The 20131-nt window shown below is 42.6% G+C and overlaps 1 protein-coding gene across 8 annotated transcripts in view; it reads right to left on the bottom strand.

The window, feature by feature from the left end:
• limch1b (LIM and calponin homology domains 1b) overlaps positions 1-20131 on the bottom strand; it is a 140409-nt gene that overhangs the window by 82589 nt on the left and 37689 nt on the right. For all 8 annotated transcript variants that reach the window (XM_080774495.1, XM_080774502.1, XM_080774503.1 and 5 more), the window contains exon 2: positions 4141-4211. In XM_080774495.1, the coding sequence (XP_080630621.1) occupies positions 4141-4211 (71 nt within the window). The remainder of the gene's footprint in view (positions 1-4140; positions 4212-20131) is intronic.

Raw genomic sequence — 20131 nt, 5'->3', positions numbered from 1 at the left:
ATCATGTGACAGGATGGTGTACTCCTGAGACATGGTGATCATGTGACAGGGTGGTGTACTCCTGAGACATGGTGATCATGTGACAGGATGGTGTACTCCTGAGACATGGTGATCATGTGACAGGATGGTGTACTCCTGAGACATGGTGATCATGTGACAGGATGGTGTACTCCTGAGACATGGTGATCCATGTGACAGGATGGTGTACTCCTGAGACATGGTGATCATGTGACAGGGTGGTGTACTCCTGAGACATGGTGATCATGTGACAGGATGGTGTACTCCTGAGACATGGTGATCATGTGACAGGGTGGTGTACTCCTGAGACATGGTGATCATGTGACAGGATGGTGTACTCCTGAGACATGGTGATCCATGTGACAGGGATGGCGTACTCCTGAGACATGGTGATCCATGGTCCATGGACTGATACTGTTGAATTAGAAGCAAGCACAGCTAGTTCCAACTCACACTACTCTTATGAAAGATGTTATGCACTATTTGCAATTAGAAAAGACACAGTTTGAATCGAGAGGGAGTGAAGAAAAATGTTACAAGACTTAGCAACCCTTCATTGACCATAAGTGCATGCTAACCCCTCCTACACAATAGATAACATTATAACATTTCCATAAAAAGGGGGGGAAAAACAGAAAAAAATACTGACTTCTTATCATTTCAACAGTATTATGTTTCTATATGTCTGTAATTAATTTGATATATCCCTGTTTTATGCATGTTTTGCTTTATGAGGTTCATGTACAGTAAAGTATAGTGCAATGTAGCCATCTAAATGTAAGATTTTTTTTTAAATTTAAAACAGAAAAAAAATAAAATAAATGGTTACTTTTGTACTTCGATCTGCCATAATGTGGTTGTTTAATGATGAAACTGAGGAATTAAGAGATGAGGGCGCATTTTGTGCAGGGAGAGTTTGAGAGCAAGAGTGTCTGTCCTGTTGGTGGCAGCTCCAGTACTCCATAAAAAAATACCCTATGAATGATCAAGCTGCAATGTTTGATATTCATTTTAAATCTTGAGGTTTTTCTCCCGAACAAAAAGCCATGGTTGTTTAAGGAAGGTCCCACTGTGGGGTGTGGAAGGTCAGTCATGTCATTGGCTCTTAAATCAGAGGTCACGACATTCACTCACTCTTACTTAATAATAACAGAGCAGAACACACATGAAAAGATGGAACACCCCTCCGGTCTCATCTCTCAACTGGTCTCTCTGCACGTCGCACGTGCACGCACGCGCACACGCAGTCACACACACACACACACACACACACACACACACACACACACACACACACACACACACTCCTTAGGGGGCGGTAACAGACAGCTAAAGCGCACAAATGCAGCCTCGGACCGCTTGTCAAGAGTCACAGACATCACAATCTGAGAACCCATCGTCAAAGAAAGTCAACCAAGGCCCCAGTGAGGCTCTCCAACGTTGAAGCACTGGGCCCTAGTGGTAAGAGGAGGGACTGTAGGCGGACCCGTGGAGGTATGGCGAGGAAACCCCCGTGCAGCTGAGCTTTAACGTTGAGCGAGTTTGCACTTTCGGTTCTTCCGGGTGCTTCAAAACGCCACTGAGCAACTTCCACTGACATGAATAGCATTGCAATGTGTCGCATTGCAATGCATTCTGAGCCTGCAGATCTATCTGTCTTTTAGCCTTCGTAAAGTATTGTTCCAGGTGTTGACGACGGTAGATTACATCATGCAGTGAAACGAAATATGATTTCAAAAACAGATGTATCCTTTAAACGTGAGGACCACCTGTCTACCCCCCCCCCCCACACACACACACAGGTACATTACAAGTTATGTAATGCATCAGTTCTGACATACAATAGATACAAACACACGCACGCGCGCACACACACACACACACACACACACACACACACACACACACACACACACACACACACACACACACACACACACACACACACACACACACACACACACACACACACACACACACACACACACACACACACACACACACACACACACACACACACACACACACACACACACACACACACACACACACACACACACACACACCTTTGCTGACAGGCCAACAACAGATGACGAGGAAGAGGAAGTCTACGAATGTTTCCTCTGTGGAATTAATGAGTGTCCACACAAGGACAGGAAGTCATCCGCTCTTACCGTCAACACTTGGATGCCCTCTTAGTGTACACTCTCTGTCCTAAATGTTATTTTATTACCACATGAACCCTAGCGGTTCATCATCAGCTGGAATGATGTCAGTGTGTGTGGGGAGGACGCCCAGATCTGTAAAGAAGGAAAACCATATGCCCGTCCCAGTTTCCCAATACGGTGCAGCTGGACCCAAAAAGTGACCAGATGAAGAAAGAAGTGGAACGTCCGCACATTCTGTTCCCCGTCCTTTTCATTTCAACCTAAACACAACAACGTTTCGCCCCTACTAGGTTGGTGCCTTGCATGGTTTCCTCCGCCATCGGTGTATGAATGTGTGTGTGTGTGTGTGTGTGTGTGTGTGTGTGTGTGTGTGTGTGTGTGTGTGTGTGAGAATGGGTGAACGTAATGCACAATCTATGTAAAAGTGCTTTGGATAAAAGAGCTATATAAATGCACCATCTACCAAATTGAGAGCACTTGTTTGTGGCCTATGCCCAAAGTTGGGCTATAGCCGTAAGTAAGTATATGTAAGTTGAACCCTAGTAGTATCTCTATTCTGGGGATGTCATGATAGGCAAACATTCTACACAAAATAGCCAAACATTGTGCAACAATAGCAGATTTACAACATTACGACATGTTGTTTTGCGACACGTTGTGAGCTTGTAGATGGGCCATGAAGTCAAACCCCGGTCAATGACGTATTATTGACAGTAGGGGTTTAAGTGGTTAAGAGGAGGGATGACTGTAGGTTCAAACGCAATGCCAACGACAGGCATGTGTACGTCCTCCGCATCCTCTAGGCCACCTTAATGTACTGTACTGTATGTAACTGTAAAGGACATGGAAACAGGGATCCCCAAGGAGTTTTATAAAGATCTTCAGTATTTCAGTGATGTAAATATTTCAATGTAATGAGTCCCGGGGTGCAGGGATAGATTCAGGGATAGATTCCCAAGGACATTTATGAGTCCCACTTCAACGACGTTAGGAGTCATATGTTGCCATTCTTTTTTCTTTACAAATTGCATTTAACTCCCATTTCATTTTATATAACCACAAAGAAGGGCATTTAAGAAATATGGCGAAGCAGCGTTCTCCTTCCACGGGCTGACTGCCTGGAATAAACATCCAATGCACCTTAGACTGACAACCTCCCTAGATGTTTTTAAAACACAGCTTAAGACCCACTTTTTTACACTTGCATTTGGCTGAGTCCTTTTTCAATATTTTGTTGACTCACTGTTTTACCTATTGCATTGCCTTTTTTTATGCATTCTTTCATCATGCCTCTGTCCTATGCTTTCACTGATCTTGCTCTGACTGTGACCCTGATTGTGATGTTGTTTGATCTTTTAGCTTTTTTTGTGATGTTGTTTGGTGTTTTTGGCATTTTTTGATTTTTTTTATTGTGCCTTGATTGTTATGTTGTTGATATTTTTAGTTTTATATACTTTGTACTTTATTTGTCTTGTAAAGCACTTTGCGCTGCCTCCTGTCATGAAAGGTGCTCTATAAATAAAGTTTATTATTATTATTATTATAATATAATGTGGTTATATTCATGAAGAAAACAGAAGAAATGCTTATTATAACTAAAGCTATAGCAAAATAAACTAGAATAAAACACAGTACAGTAGTGCATCCCATGGATGCAGAGGTCGTTATTTTATTGCATCCCTTAACTATGAACTGCGTTTTGGGATGCAAAATGCACCCTATTTAAATATTTGGTGTTTAATAAATAAAACAATATTACTGGAAATGTTCTTCTAATTAGGAATGTATTTTTTTCCCCTTGCTGCCCAGTAGGTCATAATTATGAAACATTCCAACCCTATAGGCCTACTAAAATGCCACACGCAAAAAATAAGAAAAAATTAAAGTCAGATCAGAGTATAATAGTGAAGTTGAAAATGCTACAAGCACAGTGAGTGAGAAGTCAAAGACGTACTCGCACAGCAGAATCCCATTCTCCAATCCTCCCCTGAAGTCTCTGTCACCGAAGCATCTGCCTGTCACAGCCTGTGGAGGAAAGGGAGAGAGAGAGAGATGTTGGTGTTGTTTCCTATATGATCAACAGCTTTGATGTACAGTATGCCATACAGTATGTTGTGCCTTCGTGCATACATTTTGGCCATTTGAAAATAGCCGATCTACAAGCTCTACAAGATCGCATTGTGAGCTTGTAGATCTGCTATTTTCAATAGACTTTGTACACATTTTGAACTTGTGAAATGGGACATTCTGCAATATTAGTACTTTAAGTACATTTTGATGCCAATACTTTTGCACTTTTACTCAAGTACCTGTACATTTTCAATTCCGTACTTTTACTTGTAACGGAGTAGTTCTAAATTGCAGTATTGGTACTTTTACTTAAGTAAAACAATCTAGTACTTCTTCCACCACTGTTGGTTACTTGTTCACATTGTGCCGTGCATGTTATTTAGACAGATCGACGCACGTTGTTTGGTTGCCCAAAATAAGTCACGTGTGTTATTTAGATAGCATGTTGTTTAGAATGATGCTCTGTTTGATGTATATCTGCTGTCCTAGTCCATACTTTGTAGCTAGGCTTGTCCCGGTCGGATCGGGTGATCAGAAATCGGGACATCCCTAGTATCAATATTATATCCATATCATCATATTAGACTGGATATTTTATTTGATGTTGGATATTGTACTATTGTGATGTGGCATAAACGTGTTCTATAAAATATAAATATCGGATCGGGAAAAATCTGTATCGCAAGATGCTCAAAATCAAATGATCAGAATCGGATCGGGAGCAAAAAAACCCCATCCCTATTTACTGTAGTTTGTTGACTAGGGTTCATGCCACTTACAATACTCTGATCTAGTACGTTGTAAGTCACTCTGGATAAGAGCCACCGTGAATGTCAAAACAAGCAAATTACAAAGCTTGCACAAATAAAACTGCAAAAAAAACAAGAATGCAACGTGCTTTGTAGTATTTAATACTTTCATTTTTTATCAGCTTCAGACACTACTGCACACTATCTCTTGATCAATCTCTTGATTTCAACCCTGATTAACCCATTAAGAAATGAGGCCAATTCTACAAATGCCTTCTAAATCAGAATAGTCCTCAAACATGTCCGTAGTTCAAAATGATAGAGGCCATGAGCGTGATATCATTATCATACCCGGAAGTTATGCGGGAACGCCTACTGAGTGGCAAAAAACTACTTTCTGGCCTTGACAGCCCATACATCCAAACAGAAAAGTCCTACAGTATCTAATTGCATAAAACAACGTTAAAATATTTTAAACTCACTTTGCCACTCTCTTTATGCATGCACATACCCTCTATTCAAGATTTTCAACACTTTCAATATATATATATATATATATATTTCTTTTAAACTAGCAGATGTTAGCTTGTACACGTATCTTCTATTTTTGAACAGAATAATGCTAAAAATCTAAAATAACACTGCTTTCCCCGTTTTAATGCGTTAAATGGTGATACATTTTACTTGGAACATCTAATAGCCTAATAGAAACTTAAAGGTACTAAAAGCAAGGGGGGGTAAATAGATAAAGCATTATTACATGCAAGCCAGCAGCAGATTAACATAATAAATGGCTTCATATCCTTGACAACACCACAAAGACCCAGTTCATCCGTCCCGTCCAGCCAAAATAATGACTACAATACGACATCAAATGGCGGCGGTCCATCGACGAACCCAGAATCGAAGGCGCACAAATCAAGAGAATGATGCACACAAACACCCCCTCGTTCCCGTCCGTCCGTCCATCCAAGAAACAGGAGGGAGAGAGAGAGAGAGAGAGAGAGAGAGAGAGAGAGAGAGAGAGAGATGTGTGTGTGTATCAAGTCTCACACTCTAGTCACAAAGGCTAAAGCTTGAGATAAGCTGCCATCATCCCTACCATGCAGCATTGCCATACTAACTGGTTGTGACAGAGGATTAATGGGTGGTTAGTAGTCACTCTGCCTCTTTGAGGGGGAGAGGCAATGTGTTTGCATGTATTTTGCATGCCAGGTCGTGTGTGTGTGTGTGTGTGTGTGTGTGTGTGTGTGTGTGTGTGTGTGTGTGTGTGTGTGTGCATGCGTTCACATCATGTGTCCCTGAACAAACAGTGCATCGCATGGCAGTGAGATTTGTTCTAATTTCGCCCCTTGTGACATGGCTAAAGACTTTAACACAATAAACCTGTCTCAATAACGATCGTAAAAAAAAAAGATGTCTCTAAGGTTCTGTGACAGATAGCATCTAGAAGTGGGTGACACTTCACTTGAAATGTTGGATGATATCATTTAATGTTGGATATCTTATATGTTGGATGGGATCTACAAGCTCATAGCTATGAGCTTGCAGCTCTGCTATTTTTGAAAAAACTTGAAAATATGGCGCTTTTAACTCAAATCTTTGCTTCTGGCCGGGTCCCTGGAACAACATATATTCAGATAGGGGTCCGCTGCCAAATACAGATAATTCTGGGGGTCCTTGACATGAAATAGAAACATGAGGTATTTCAGAAAACTGTCAGGATTTAGAAGACATTCTTTTAAATGTCGACGTCATGTCTGCCCTATACAGTAGTACTTTTCCATACAATGAACAGTGAAAACAGCCAAACTACAAGGTCACAGCAAGCTTGTACATCTGCTATTGTTGTTTTTTTCAAGGGGTTTAAATTAGTTAAGTCAGGACCTATATGACCTGTCCTACGCTGGAGGACAACAGGAGCCTTCCATTAAGAAATCAGAACAGTTTATGACATGGAACTCAATATGCACACGCATATCTTCCAAACGCAAATAAAGTACCAATTAAAACATTTCTATTTCCTCGCTCTCTGCTTCCCTAGAAGAACACGCGGAATAAAATTAGTTTTTCCTCCTTCTTTTAGAAAATCCCTCCTTTTTGCTAACCCAATTTAATTTCTTGTAAAAACAGCTCAAATATTTTGTCTGTTTTAGGTGGGGAGAAAAAAGGAGCCCCGGCCTCATACACTGCACTGCTGGTTATATAGGGAAGCCAAAACAATTACAAGATTAAGTTTCCAGACTGATTCACTTACATTTATTTATACAGCTGTGAAAGAAAAGTGTGTGTGTGTGTGTGTGTGTGTGTGTGTGTGTGTGTGTGTGTGTGTGTGTGTGTGTGGGTCAGAGTGTCTGGCTCGGGCTACAGTCGTGTTGCTCTCAGCTCCTTGGCACAAGTGGATTGATTTGGACCCGGTACAGAAGATACCAACTGCTGCGTGTCAATGATTTGGACCCGGTACAAAAGATACCAACTGCTGTGTGTCAACGGCAGCTGACAGTATAGGCATGATCTGCACTGCTGTGAGAGAGAGGCATTGAGAGCTCCAGTTTAAACTATACTAGCTGCTAATGGAGAGGAGGAGGGAGACTGTACTGTTGTATGTACTGTACATCGGGGCCAATAGTCTCTCTGCCACAGTTCACCACACAGTGGCAGAAGCTTGTGAATTGGACATTGTTCTCATGCCGTGGCCCACACAAAAGTGAGGTGACACAGCAGTCTGTTGTTGTGTGCATGCGAGGCCTGACTGTCACAGAGACAAAATAACAAGTGACCCGTGGTGAGCCATCATCATCACCCTGCACGTCATGATACAGTACAAGGATTCAAATACAGCCAGCAGCTGTTTGGGTTTGTGGCATTTCCTCTGGTGGTAATTTATTTGGACAATACAGTATTGAGCTTGACTTTGTGTTCTGTTTCCCCGCCGTCTCCTTAAAGTTTGTTTTTATTTTTTTCAGTTTCACCCCTTTTTGTATTTCAAGAGTTCCCAACCCTGACACTACAGGGGAAATACAGTAGCTGAACAATCAGTGTGCTCTGAAGTGCCACAATGCAATGAATTGCACAACGCACTGATTACTGTGTCAAAAATACATATAGTATATAAATGAATATCAAGTAGTCTAGGCGGGCAATCAAGCTTCGCTGAGAGGAGACTATCTGTATATAAATTAATATCACATTCACATAGTCCAGGGCAATCTTCACTGAGAGTCTCCTCAATTGCCCTTAGACTATATGATATATTAATTTATATCCACACACAAAACTGAGTTGAGTGGATGAACCTGAACCTGACCTTGATGTAGCTGCCTCTGTGTGAAGCTGAACGATGATGGATGGACTTGAAAGAGGTATTTTTTTCCTCTCCATTGCACAACTGTCTGTTCCATTATCTGTTTGCTTTGGTTTGATTCAGGGTATTCAGGGTAAAAACATGCTGGTGCAACAACGTGCCTCGACATATTTGGCACGGTCGCTATTTTACATTATTTACACTGATGACAAGCAACCAAGACACCAACACACTGAATGGAAAAAGATATTATGTATTACATAATGCTGTGATATTTTCACATTGCCTCCAAATCGGTGGTCCTCAAAGTGGGGTCCGGGGACCCCCTGGGGTCCTTGGGGGGGTTCCAGGGTGGCCCCAGCTAAATGTGTGAACCTGTGTGAAGTGAGGGGCGCTAATATATTAAAGTCTAACTCATGTTGCTATGATTAGGTGATGTAATGGTGATCACAATTGATCACACCTGATCACACCTAGATCTCCATATATGGATGGAGCTGGCCTGTTGTGACATCACAATGATGTTCTGACATCTGCATAGACTCCATATTTGGGCATGCCTGACAAAGAACTAGGCTATATGGGCATAAAAGGGACACAGGCGTAAGTAGACAAAGTGCCCCTCGGGGCACAGGTCTCCACCAGGATAGGATTGCTTGTGACGTCACGTAATAGTATATTGATAATGCTTAGTAATGTTATGAAAATTAATGAATACATTTTGTGTTTTCAATAAATGGCTGGCATAGTACGAAACGACACACACACACACACACACACACACACACACACACACACACACACACACACACACACACACACACACACACACACACACACACACACACACACACACACACACACACGAACGGAGTGCAAAAAAAACATAGTATCTCCCCATGTCTTCGGCCTGGTGGAGACAATAACTGGGTGGGGAATGCATTTCCAACTTGCATTGTTCCAAGTAGGCCAGTGCCCAACGTGCACCTCTCTTAGTCTGACTAAATACCTCACAAAAGTGAGCCACAACCACACAACCACAATACTAGACGGAGCACCGACAACAAGGATCATGTAACACCCTCCTATAGAACAACAAACATGGGTCAATTCTCTTTCTACTGCAATGCCACCTAAGTATGGAATGACAATGTGAATGTGAAAATGTGGTTCACTGGCGTCCTTCAAAACATGCCTGAAAATCCACCTTTCAGGAGGCCAAAGGGGGAGGTAAATCTCACTCCTCCCATATAAAAGCAATAGCATTTACTGCCTTTTTTAAAAACCAACCGCCCCCTCGAAAGAAAATAATTCCCCGTTCATTTTCCTCGTAGACTTTTCAAAAAGTATTTATTTAAAGACGTTTACGCCGCGGACAAAGCAAATAAGTAGAAAGAAGGGAAAGAAACGGCAGGTTACAACACTTTTTTTTGTTGTTTTTCTTCTTTGTAATTATTTGTTTGGTCCAAAATATTGTGTTTGTTGTCATGATTTGTCACGAGATTCTTTTGAAATGTCTATACGGGGAAAATGCATTGGGAATTATTTCCTGGGCCTGGCGTTGTCATGGAAGGGGGCGGGGCTGCGGCGCTCTATAGTAATTTGTATTTGTGGATGATATAGTAAGTTGGTGTTATTTTTCATGCTATGTTGATGAACCTCAATGGAGTCTGGGTTACGGTTATCCTTTAGACCAAGTATACATGACTGTACCTCCTGCTGTTTGCATTTCCATCTAATAAAGTATTCAATCAATCAACCAATAACGCTATTGAACATCTACACTACAGTATAGAGTACATCGCATTAGACGTCTAACGCTCCCAGGTTCTTTTAGACTCTAAAAGAACCTGGGAGCAGGTTATTTATAGCACGCTGCAGGGCAACAGGGCTGGGAATAGCAGGTGCAGCGAGACAGCGATCGTCAGAATGCAGCAGCGCCTCGTCCCAGACGGACATTATTTTTCATTCATGACAAAACCGCCCCCCTTGGTTATTTTCCATTCTGTGGTTATACTCTGCTTTTAAAGAGACAAATTAAATTGAGGAAAAGCCTTAGGTAGATGGTTCCTAATTGTCTGTAATAGCCCAGCCATTACCGTTTCCTCATAATATGATCTGCTGCTTAATGTGCCGTGCTATATATACAGTATACTATCCCTCTTAAGGGCCGTGCACATTAATATAGTAGCCTATGCCTCTCAGGGATTTCAGGCCACAAACATGCAAAACCTCTGTTCTGTCTGGACTGTAACAAAATGGAAATAGAAAAAATGTTTTTCTCATTACAGCGTCTTACTGTTTGGCAGAGAGACTGCAGTTGCTGCTGCTAAGGATATTCCATGCATGCACGCACGCACGCACGCATGCACGCACATGAACACACACACACACACCATCTGTTGCTTCCATAAGAGCCACTCCAGACACAAAGACCACATGAAACTCCTGCTGTTAAAAACCAGGAGGAACATTCTTATGATGGATGTGAGTCATTGTTGACAGACAGCCGTCTATTTCAGGTGGCAATTCAATTCTCATTTTGTGGCACTTTTCAACAGAAACCCCATTATGACCCCGATGCCGATGACTACTAATAACCTCCGTCGGGTCGGGTGGAAACCTCGTATGTCCATTATGACCCGAGGCCGATGACTACTAATAACCTCCGTCGGGTGGAAACCTCGTATGTCCATTATGACCCGAGGCCGATGACTACTAATAACCTCCGTCGGGTGGAAACCTCGTATGTCCAGAATTGTTCAAAGTCAAAAACAGCAAAAGCAGCATAATGGGCAAGCTTTGCTATGCTTTTAGCTACCGGTATATTGAAAAATAGTGCAGAGAGAACAAAAGGGGTGGCCGATGGGGGGGGATTCAGATCTTTACGGGGGCCAGTTTCGAATTGCAGCCGTCCGTAGGTGCCATTTGAGAGTGGTTTTGAAGGAGTCATGGGATTTGCATGTCTTAATGACTGTTGGTAGGGCGTTCCACATTTTGGTGGCATAGGAGCGAAAATAATTTAGTCCCTTGTTTGTGCCGAATCTGGGTTGTGCATGGTTTGTTGCACTCCCTCTGGTGTTGTGGGTGTGGACGTCGTTGACATTAAGGAAGTATTTAGACAGGTACATGTGTATCTTGGTGGTGTATCGAATCTTGTGGACCAAACCCATTGCAAGATGCTGTACTCTGTCGTCGACCCTAAGCCATTCCAGCCTGTCAAAGTGGGCAGGGGTGAGGTGGGTTTGGGGGGTGAGGCCAAGTACAGTAGGAGCCTGACCAGTTTGTTTTGGGGAAGTCTGGAGCCTACATTCAGTTCATGTTCATAGCTAGCAACTATCAAAACAGGCAACAGAAGGTGATTTAAGGAAAAGAGGAGAGGGGGAGGTAGACTCTGAATAATCAGTGGGGAATGGGGAACGAGTGAGCAGGCCTCACTGAGGGGTGGGAGGTCATTCCACAGCTTGGGGGAGTCAAGAGGGAGAAGAGTCTAGTACACTTGGAGCGTCATAAAGAAGGAAGACACAGGTGCTCTGTGTTTTGCTGATCTAAGTGTGCAGGAAGGGGTGGATCATGTCCTTAGGTATCATGTCCTTAGGTGAGCTAACCGTCCGGGCCACTTCAAAAGGCTTCTAATCTGTTCTCAGGCCTGTTGTCCATTAACACCCGGCCCTCGTAATGTGGCTAATTCAGAGAGGTTAGCTGGTTCCCTTCTGGATAACGTGGCCTCTCTGAGATACACAGCAGGAAGCCCAGCCTCAGATAGGCAGCAAAAGGAGTTTGCGCTATCCTTCACATTGAAAGGCCGGTCTATTTTTGGAGAACAGTGGCAGCAGCAACAACTGCATTTCAGTTGCATTCGGTGGTGTCATGCAGTGTTTTTTTGGCAGCACATTTCTATTTTAGTTTTAGACTTTTAGTCATAGTCTCTTGAATAGTTTTCATTTCAGTTTTAGTCACATTTTTGTCACCATATGTCTTAGTGTTAGTCTAGTTTTAGTCGACTAAATCTACAGTTGATTTAGTCAACTGAAATGTATTTTGGCGGGCCTTGATGCCGTCGTAATGACGATCTACAAGCTCGTAGGTCGGCTATTTTCAGCATTCAAACCATGTGTAAAATTACTTCTACTGGATCTCTTGTCCACTATTCCCTTCCTAACATTTTAGCCTAGTTTTTATTTGTTGACGAAATTAACAGTATACTTAGTCTTAGTTTTAGTCATCATAGCTTAGTTTTCATTTAGTTTCCATTTAGTTTTCGTCAGTGAAAAAAGGTAGTCGACGAACATTTTTCGTCTTCGTTTTAGTCGACGAAATCAACACTGGTACCATGGCGTTTTAATGACGTCATGTGCATGTGCGTGCATGTGCGCATCGCGGCATGCACACAGTAACCTAAGCCTATTGTTAAATAGTGTGCGAGTTTTAGACACAAACGTAGACTTAAAAATAGTCAGACAAACATCTTTACTGCACACTATAGCAAAACTAAAAAGTTTGCTTTGAACGAATTAATCTGTTCTTTGATGGAGGAGGAGGCATTCTTCTTGTGTGCAGAACACCACACAGCAGCAGTGTAGCCTACTGGAGCCATAGCCTACTGCTGTAAGTGTGCATGCTTACCGTGTATAGGCTACATGCGTTCAGGTATAAACAGTTAAAGCTGTCCTGTTGTTATGCAAAGTAGTAGCCATTTCATTCGGCACGGTACGTGACACGGCATGAAAATAGGGGGGGGGGGGGGTGTTGGTGGTTGGGCGCCAGTAAACCTAGACCACTGGGTACTTGGTGCGTCTTGGAAAGTCTGGTGGTGACACGAGGTTGATTAGGTGTGTCTTCTCTTGAATCTAGGGGGCCCGTTCTAGTGTGCACACACATGCACTGTTCCGTTCCGTCCCTGCGCGTGCACATCAAAAATAATTACATGATAATAGCATGACACTACTGGTTGCATTGCTGGTACAACTGCATACAACTACTAATAATAAAGCAAACATGACTTTCCTGATATTTAGTACACTAACCGGAGAAGAACACACACATACACTAATAATTATGAACTGTACAGTATGCTGTTTGAAACTATAGTAAATGGCACCTTTATCCAAAGCGCTTTGCGATGTGCATTACATTTATGCACACATTCACACACCGATGGCGGAGGAAACCATGCAAGACCCCAGCCTGCTCATCGGGGGAGCAACTAAGTCACTGTCTGACTCTTGGTCAAGCACAGTATAGAACCTGGGAATCTTTCCCAAAGAGGTCGCTCTCCATCTCCTGGTCCACTGCCGCCCCACTGTGACGGGCGTGAGAGAGTAACCTGCACTATTATCTCTACAAACTAAAACAAACACCTCAGTAGAAAAAAAAAACAGGTCCCGCAAATGTTGCTGGAAACTTCTGGACGCAATGCCTCTGTTTTAAAACCCACGGCAGGGTTCAGATAGTTCAGTTGAGGGGACTCAATTAGACCAGGGAATGTGTCGCCTTTGTTGTTTTCAGTGGAATGCAGCTCGCATTGTTTCCCAAACAATCAAACGAGAGATGCCGGTTGTTTTTTTAGCGCCCGTACACTTCCCTCCCCAATGGACCCCCCCGGTTATGTCCAGACACACAGGCCATTCTCATGGATTCACATGGCAAAAAAAAAAAAACGTCACGTTTCTGTGACTTTGTTGTCCGCGAAGAACGGAAGCCTCCATTGGAATCCCAAACAGCATGAATGAACTCTTGAGTAAGCAGAAATACAATTTAGCTTTTGCCAAAACCCAATCCCATGGGGGGAAAAGTGTGTGACTGTCCGTGTTTGAACTTTGATTAACTTTAAACAAAAATAAAGCAGTGACATTCAAGCTTCAGATGTGTGACCTCTGAAGAAGAAATGCCACTCTAATCATGTTTTGAGAGAGACAGTGTTGTGAGACCAAAACCAATCCTCGAACTGACCACGCCATGAGTCAAAGTGAAACTCCCAAACAGATATAAAAAAAGATAAATCCAATTAGTTGAACTTGGGTTTTGTGGTTGTTTCACCTGTTGCTAAAGTGCAGTTTAGGTACTTCAAAGTACACCGAGTGCCACACTAAGAGCTTGTAGGTCTGCTATTTTAGAAAATGTGACGCAAATCTTTGAATATATTCAGTATATATATATTCTTTCAGAGCGAACGTTTTTTTAACTCAAATCTTTGCTTCTGGGAGCTCACTGGCACAGCACATTTTCAAATGGGGGTCGGTGGACAATTACATATAATTTCTGGGGGTCCTTGACATGAAATATTGAGCACCACTGATATAGAAACATGAGGTATTTCAGAAAACTGTCAGGATTTAGAAGACATGTTTTAAATTTTGACGTCAGGCCAAAATGGGTTAAAGGTTAACACACTCACCTACGGAACAACGTGTAGAGCAGCACCCTCGTTGGCCTGTAGGGTCAACGATCCCTTGGGGGGATCCCAAGGCCAGAGCCTCCGGTCCGTTGTCTCTCCTACACGGAGCGGACTGCCCCCGTCTTTCAACAAACTCAATAAAACCCGCCCTGCGACATCTATCTCGACAGAACAGCCAAATCAAAGTGCCTTTGTTTTCCTGACAGAAATCATCATGGAGGCCAGTGGTGTGAGCAGTGTGACAGTGTAGTAAACACTGTCCTCCTATGAACGGGCTGAATGCCAGCCTCCCGTCCTGACTCATGAGGCCTCCTGTATGTATAAAACATCTCATCATGATGATCATTTCTGGGGCATTCCCTCAGTACAGTAGCTATACAGTACAGTACCTGTCCCACATTAACGAGCGGTAATGTGAGGTTTGGAGACAGGCAGGTTTCCGTGACTGTGGGGGGAGTGTAAAAAACTAAAAGTACTACTTAACTGCTTTATTGCCCCTGAGACGCAACGGGCCCGTTAAAGAAATTACAGCTGTTAAACTCAGCAGCTCATAAACAAACACATGTGTGAAACATGTCATGTGGATTATGTATTTTTTTGTTTGTTTTTTCACAAGTGCATTGCGTAATCACACACCACAGAATCCCACCCAACTGAAGCCTAAATCACACATCACAAAATGAAGGCAAGTTCAACAGCTCTTGGCAAGTGAATACTTGGCAAGTGAAGTTGGGCCTTATAGTGTGTTATAGACTTGATGTCTTAATGTGGGCTTCAGCCCCTGCCCTTTTACCCGTCTGTAAAACAACTGAGAGACTGCGCCCTCTCCAGACCACGAATGCAGCATTTACTACGGTGAAAGAAATGCAAAATGCCACTCCTTTCCTATTCCATGCCATACCAGAAGGCAGCATTCAGGAGAATAGTTTTTTTTCTTCTGAAGTCTCCCGAACTTGAACGCAGTGTTTTGCGTTGAACAGATTTGTTTCGAAATCCATGTCGTAGTAGACCACTATCTCCACTAGCTGAAGAGTGCTGGGCAGTGCTCAGAAAATAGCAGATCTACAAGCTTGCTGCTATTTTCAATATTTTTGTCCAAAAGTGCCCTCTTTACGGGATTTCAGCCCCTGCCCCTCTAACACTCTCTGCACGTCCCTGGTATAGCGTCCCTAGTTCGGCAGCACGCTGTTGACTGACAAATGCAAAACCATGTGAGATCTGAGCTAATGTTTACTGCAAAGCCTGCTTGTTCAACTGTATAGCAAAGCTTCGTGCCGCGCTGTGAGCTTGCACAGCTTGAACATTCTAGAAAAATCTTGAAAGTCGTGTGCCAACTACAGATTTAGAAGGCATTCGTAGAGTCGGCCTCAGAGGTCTTGATGCGTTAAATGACTGAGGGATGCATTCAAACATTTTGGACAGCATCCCAGACGAGAAGACTGCAGATCAATTGTTTAATTAATGACGAGACGAAACGCAGCGCTCAGAAACAGATACTGGACGCGCTGCCAAGAGACTTCCAACATTATGAAAGAGATACAAATGTTCTCCGTTCTTCTTCTGACGACGAGGGATTAAGCCCACAAGACACAAAACATCAGTATACCGAAACGGGTAACATGTGACTCTGTTGTAAAGAGGTGTTGGGGGATTGATCCCTCCACTCTCTGGGCTGGTTCCTAAAAGGAAGGTTCCTTCCTTTTCCCTCAATAAAAGCTCTCGTAGACTGTAGCTTTTATTGAGAAAAAAGGAGGGAACCTTCCTTTTCCCTCAATAAAGTTGACGCCTGTTCCTGTCTGTCGACTACAAAACAATACTACAACATGACGTAACGATATCATCCACTCCCGCCCGGATCATATACCGAAATGAAATAGTGCCCAGGCTACAGTAGCACAAACGTCGGTCTCTCTCTGCTGATTTCTGATCATCTGCACCTTTGTTAAATTGACGTAGACACTCACACACGTACACACACACACACACACGCACACGCACACGCACACGCACACGCACACGCACACGCACACGCACACGCACACGCACACGCACACGCACACGCACACACACACACACACACACACACACACACACACACACTCCTCTTTCTCTCTGTCGCTCTAATTAATAATTAGTCTCATGTCCTGCAGCTTTGTCTAGTTTCTCCCGGCGGATCCTGCCGGGAGCTGCATGCCTATGCCATAGAAAGCATAGACATATAGGTAGACGCCCCCTTTCGGCTGTGGAGCGTATGTGCTCAAGGGAGGGCAAAACATTCCCGAGATTCCTTGCGAAACCCTGCGGAAGCATGATCGTGCGTCACAGAGCGCATGTTTGGGTCTGTAAGTCCCGGAAAAGACGCGCTGTGATTGGCCAGTAATCACTTGAGTGGCAGCGTGCCGTAGCGTACTTCCTCTCCCAGTGTAAATCCTTCCGCCCTCCCGTCGACACACATCGCTCCAACGAATCTATTTTTGTAATATCTATGATAGAAAGCATAGGTGAGTTCCAGACAGTCTACATTGACAGTGGTAACACAGGTAGATGAAACGTTAAGCAGACAAGAAGGGCTGCAGTGCAGCTGCACAGGCCCATGTCTACTGTCCACTGTCCAGCCCCACTGACTTCTGGGAACGGAGCAGCTAGAGGATTCTGGCCTAGATGCCCATTTTAGTACTCCCGTTTACTATTCTAGCCCAGTGTACCATTTCCTTTCTGGCTCAACGGAATCAAAATAAATATTGAATCAAAACTCATTATACTTATTATATTGTTCCCTTATAGTTCCATATAATGACATACTGTGTAGAGTTATGGGGAGATACTGAACGTCAATTAAATTATTATCCTACAGAAAAGAGCTATACGAATAATTAAGAGAGCAGAGTACCGTGAGCCTACCAATGCCCTATTTATAGATCTCCATGCACTACAATTCTGGGATCTAGTCAATCTGCAAACCCTGTTGATTCTGTACAAAGCTCACAACAAGCTGCTCCCATACTGTCTTCAAAAGCTGTTCGAGACAAAATAAACCAAATATGAACGTAGAAATGCTGGCATGTTTGATACAACTTTTGTAAGAACAAATGTATCACTGTGTATTCTGTGAAAGTCTGTGGAAATGCTGTGACAAGGAACTGAGGACATGTGGTTCAATCCATGTGTTTAAAGAAAAAGTTTAAAAACAAGACGATATATAAGTATGTCTTATGATCCTATATTTGATAGTATGACTATTATAAATATATTATGATATGTATATGTACAGTAATACATACATCTATATCATTTATCATGTAATATACGTGTACAACAATACATGTACTATCAAGTATTGTGATCTGATAACCACTGTTATCACAATAGTAAGTGGTTCTGTTATTCTCTGTTTCTTTTTTTGTTTTGTTTTTCCTGTTCCTACAGAGACTTATTACTCTGTTTATTTGTATATTATGTGTAGTTGGTAAGGGTATAGGCAAAATAAGCTCATTAGCTTCAGCCTACACCTTTTTTGGTCATAGCAATGTATCTTTATTTATAAAAGTACATGAACTGAAGTGAAGTGAAGTGAATGTTCTGATATTGGTGTGAACATTATTGAACATCCTTATCCTGTACTGTACAAGTCTAATCCAAAGTGCACATACAATTAGTCAAATGAGTCGACTCTAGCTAATGCACTCAAGTGTTCTATTTCAGCCCATATTTCAGTTCTAATCCAGCCCATTGTGCTATTTATTTAGACAAAGCTTTTAGACCAGAGAGCGGGCTGAGGTGAAGATGGAGGAGGAAGAGGAAGGCAAGACAGAGAGATGCCAGGCTAATCTACAAATGGACAGATTTTCCATTCTCCCCGGACCACAATTCCATCTAAATATTTGTGGTGGACTTTTTCTTTTCCTTTTCTATTTTCAAAGAACAAAGAAACTACTTGCTTCAGAGTTCTCTTCAGTTCAAACTATCATCAGAGGTTTGACCTCAAGGAGGCGGGTTGCGGAACTATAGCCTCCCCACATAACGGCTGTGTTTGACATGTAATTATCTATGTTCTATAGTCTTCCCCAGATCTACGCCAGTTCAACTCAGGGGGGAAGGCGGACAGTACAGTATATGCAGCACGATAGGGACAAGCTAAAGCATACAATACAACATGGCAGGTAGCATTAGAGATAGTATAGACCAGTGTTGTTTTTGGCAGCAAATTTCCATTTTAGTTTTGAAACGTTTTAATTTAGTTTTAGTCACATTTTAGTCACCTGGAATGTTTTGTTTAGTCTAGTTTTAGTCGACTAAATATCATAAGGTTTTTGTCCACTAAATCTACAGTTGATTTAGTCGACTAAAACGTATTTTGGCGGGCCTTGAGGCCGTCGTAATGGTTGATTTTTACACTTGCTGAAAAAAGATATATATGGTGACGTGACGTGTCACGAGACATGACGCATTGTGAGCTTTTTGAACGGCTTTTTTCAATAGATTGTGTACACATTTTGAAAAAGTGAAATGGGACATTCTGCACAATGACTACTTTTACTTTTAGTACTTTTTGATGCCGATACTTTTGTACTTTTACTCAAGTACATTTTCAATTCCGTACTTTTACTTGTAACGAAGTAGCTCTAAATTGCAGTATTGGTACTTTTACTTAAGTAAAACAATTGAGTATACTTTTTCCACCACTATACACTGTGCACAACAGTATGTATAGTATTAGGAATGAACTCCGTCTGGCTGTGAACCTACAGTAATAGATCCTCGTGTCCAGAAAGATGACTGTAGTGCGTAAATCATCTGGAGTCAATGTTGTAGAACGTTGAAAACCAAAAGAGCTTGTGTTTGGTACAGTATCTTCTATCTATCAACTTTTATGAAAGCATTCTGGCAACGCAGGCTGTTTCAGATCTGGACTGGAGATGGGATAACGGCTCTGAAGTTCAAGATCACCAGTAAAACCAGCACTAATCAGACACAGATCTAGGTTTGTGATATCCAGCAGAGAATATATGATAGATCTAAGGCCCAGGGAGCAACAAACAATCTCACGCAGACTGCCGGGCCAAATGCAATAAAATGAACTTGAGATATTTATTAAGATAATGTGGTATTCGCTGAGACAAGACACAGATGGGGAGCATGCACGCATGGACGGGACCCCCTGCCTGCCCCCTCCTCACACATCAAAAGCAACATGGGAGAAGAGCTCAAGAGAGGCGGCTGTATCGTAGCCACACAGTGGTCAATAATGTTGTGTATGGCGCTGAGATGTGGACCCTCACAGCACAACAGGCAGGGACGTGCCCTTTGACCCGTCTGTAAAACAACTGCCCTCTCCCCACCACGAATGTTTCGAAATCCATGTCTTTTAGTCCTTCTAGTAGTAACTAAAACATAATCCCAGACTCTTCTTTGTTCTGTACTTAAA

Source organism: Protomyctophum bolini (genome assembly GCF_963924005.1).
Source record: "Protomyctophum bolini genome assembly, chromosome: 10".
Lineage (NCBI taxonomy): Eukaryota > Metazoa > Chordata > Actinopteri > Myctophiformes > Myctophidae > Protomyctophum > Protomyctophum bolini.
Note: the sequence above shows the minus strand (reverse complement) of the source record. Positions and strands in the feature narration are given on the sequence as shown.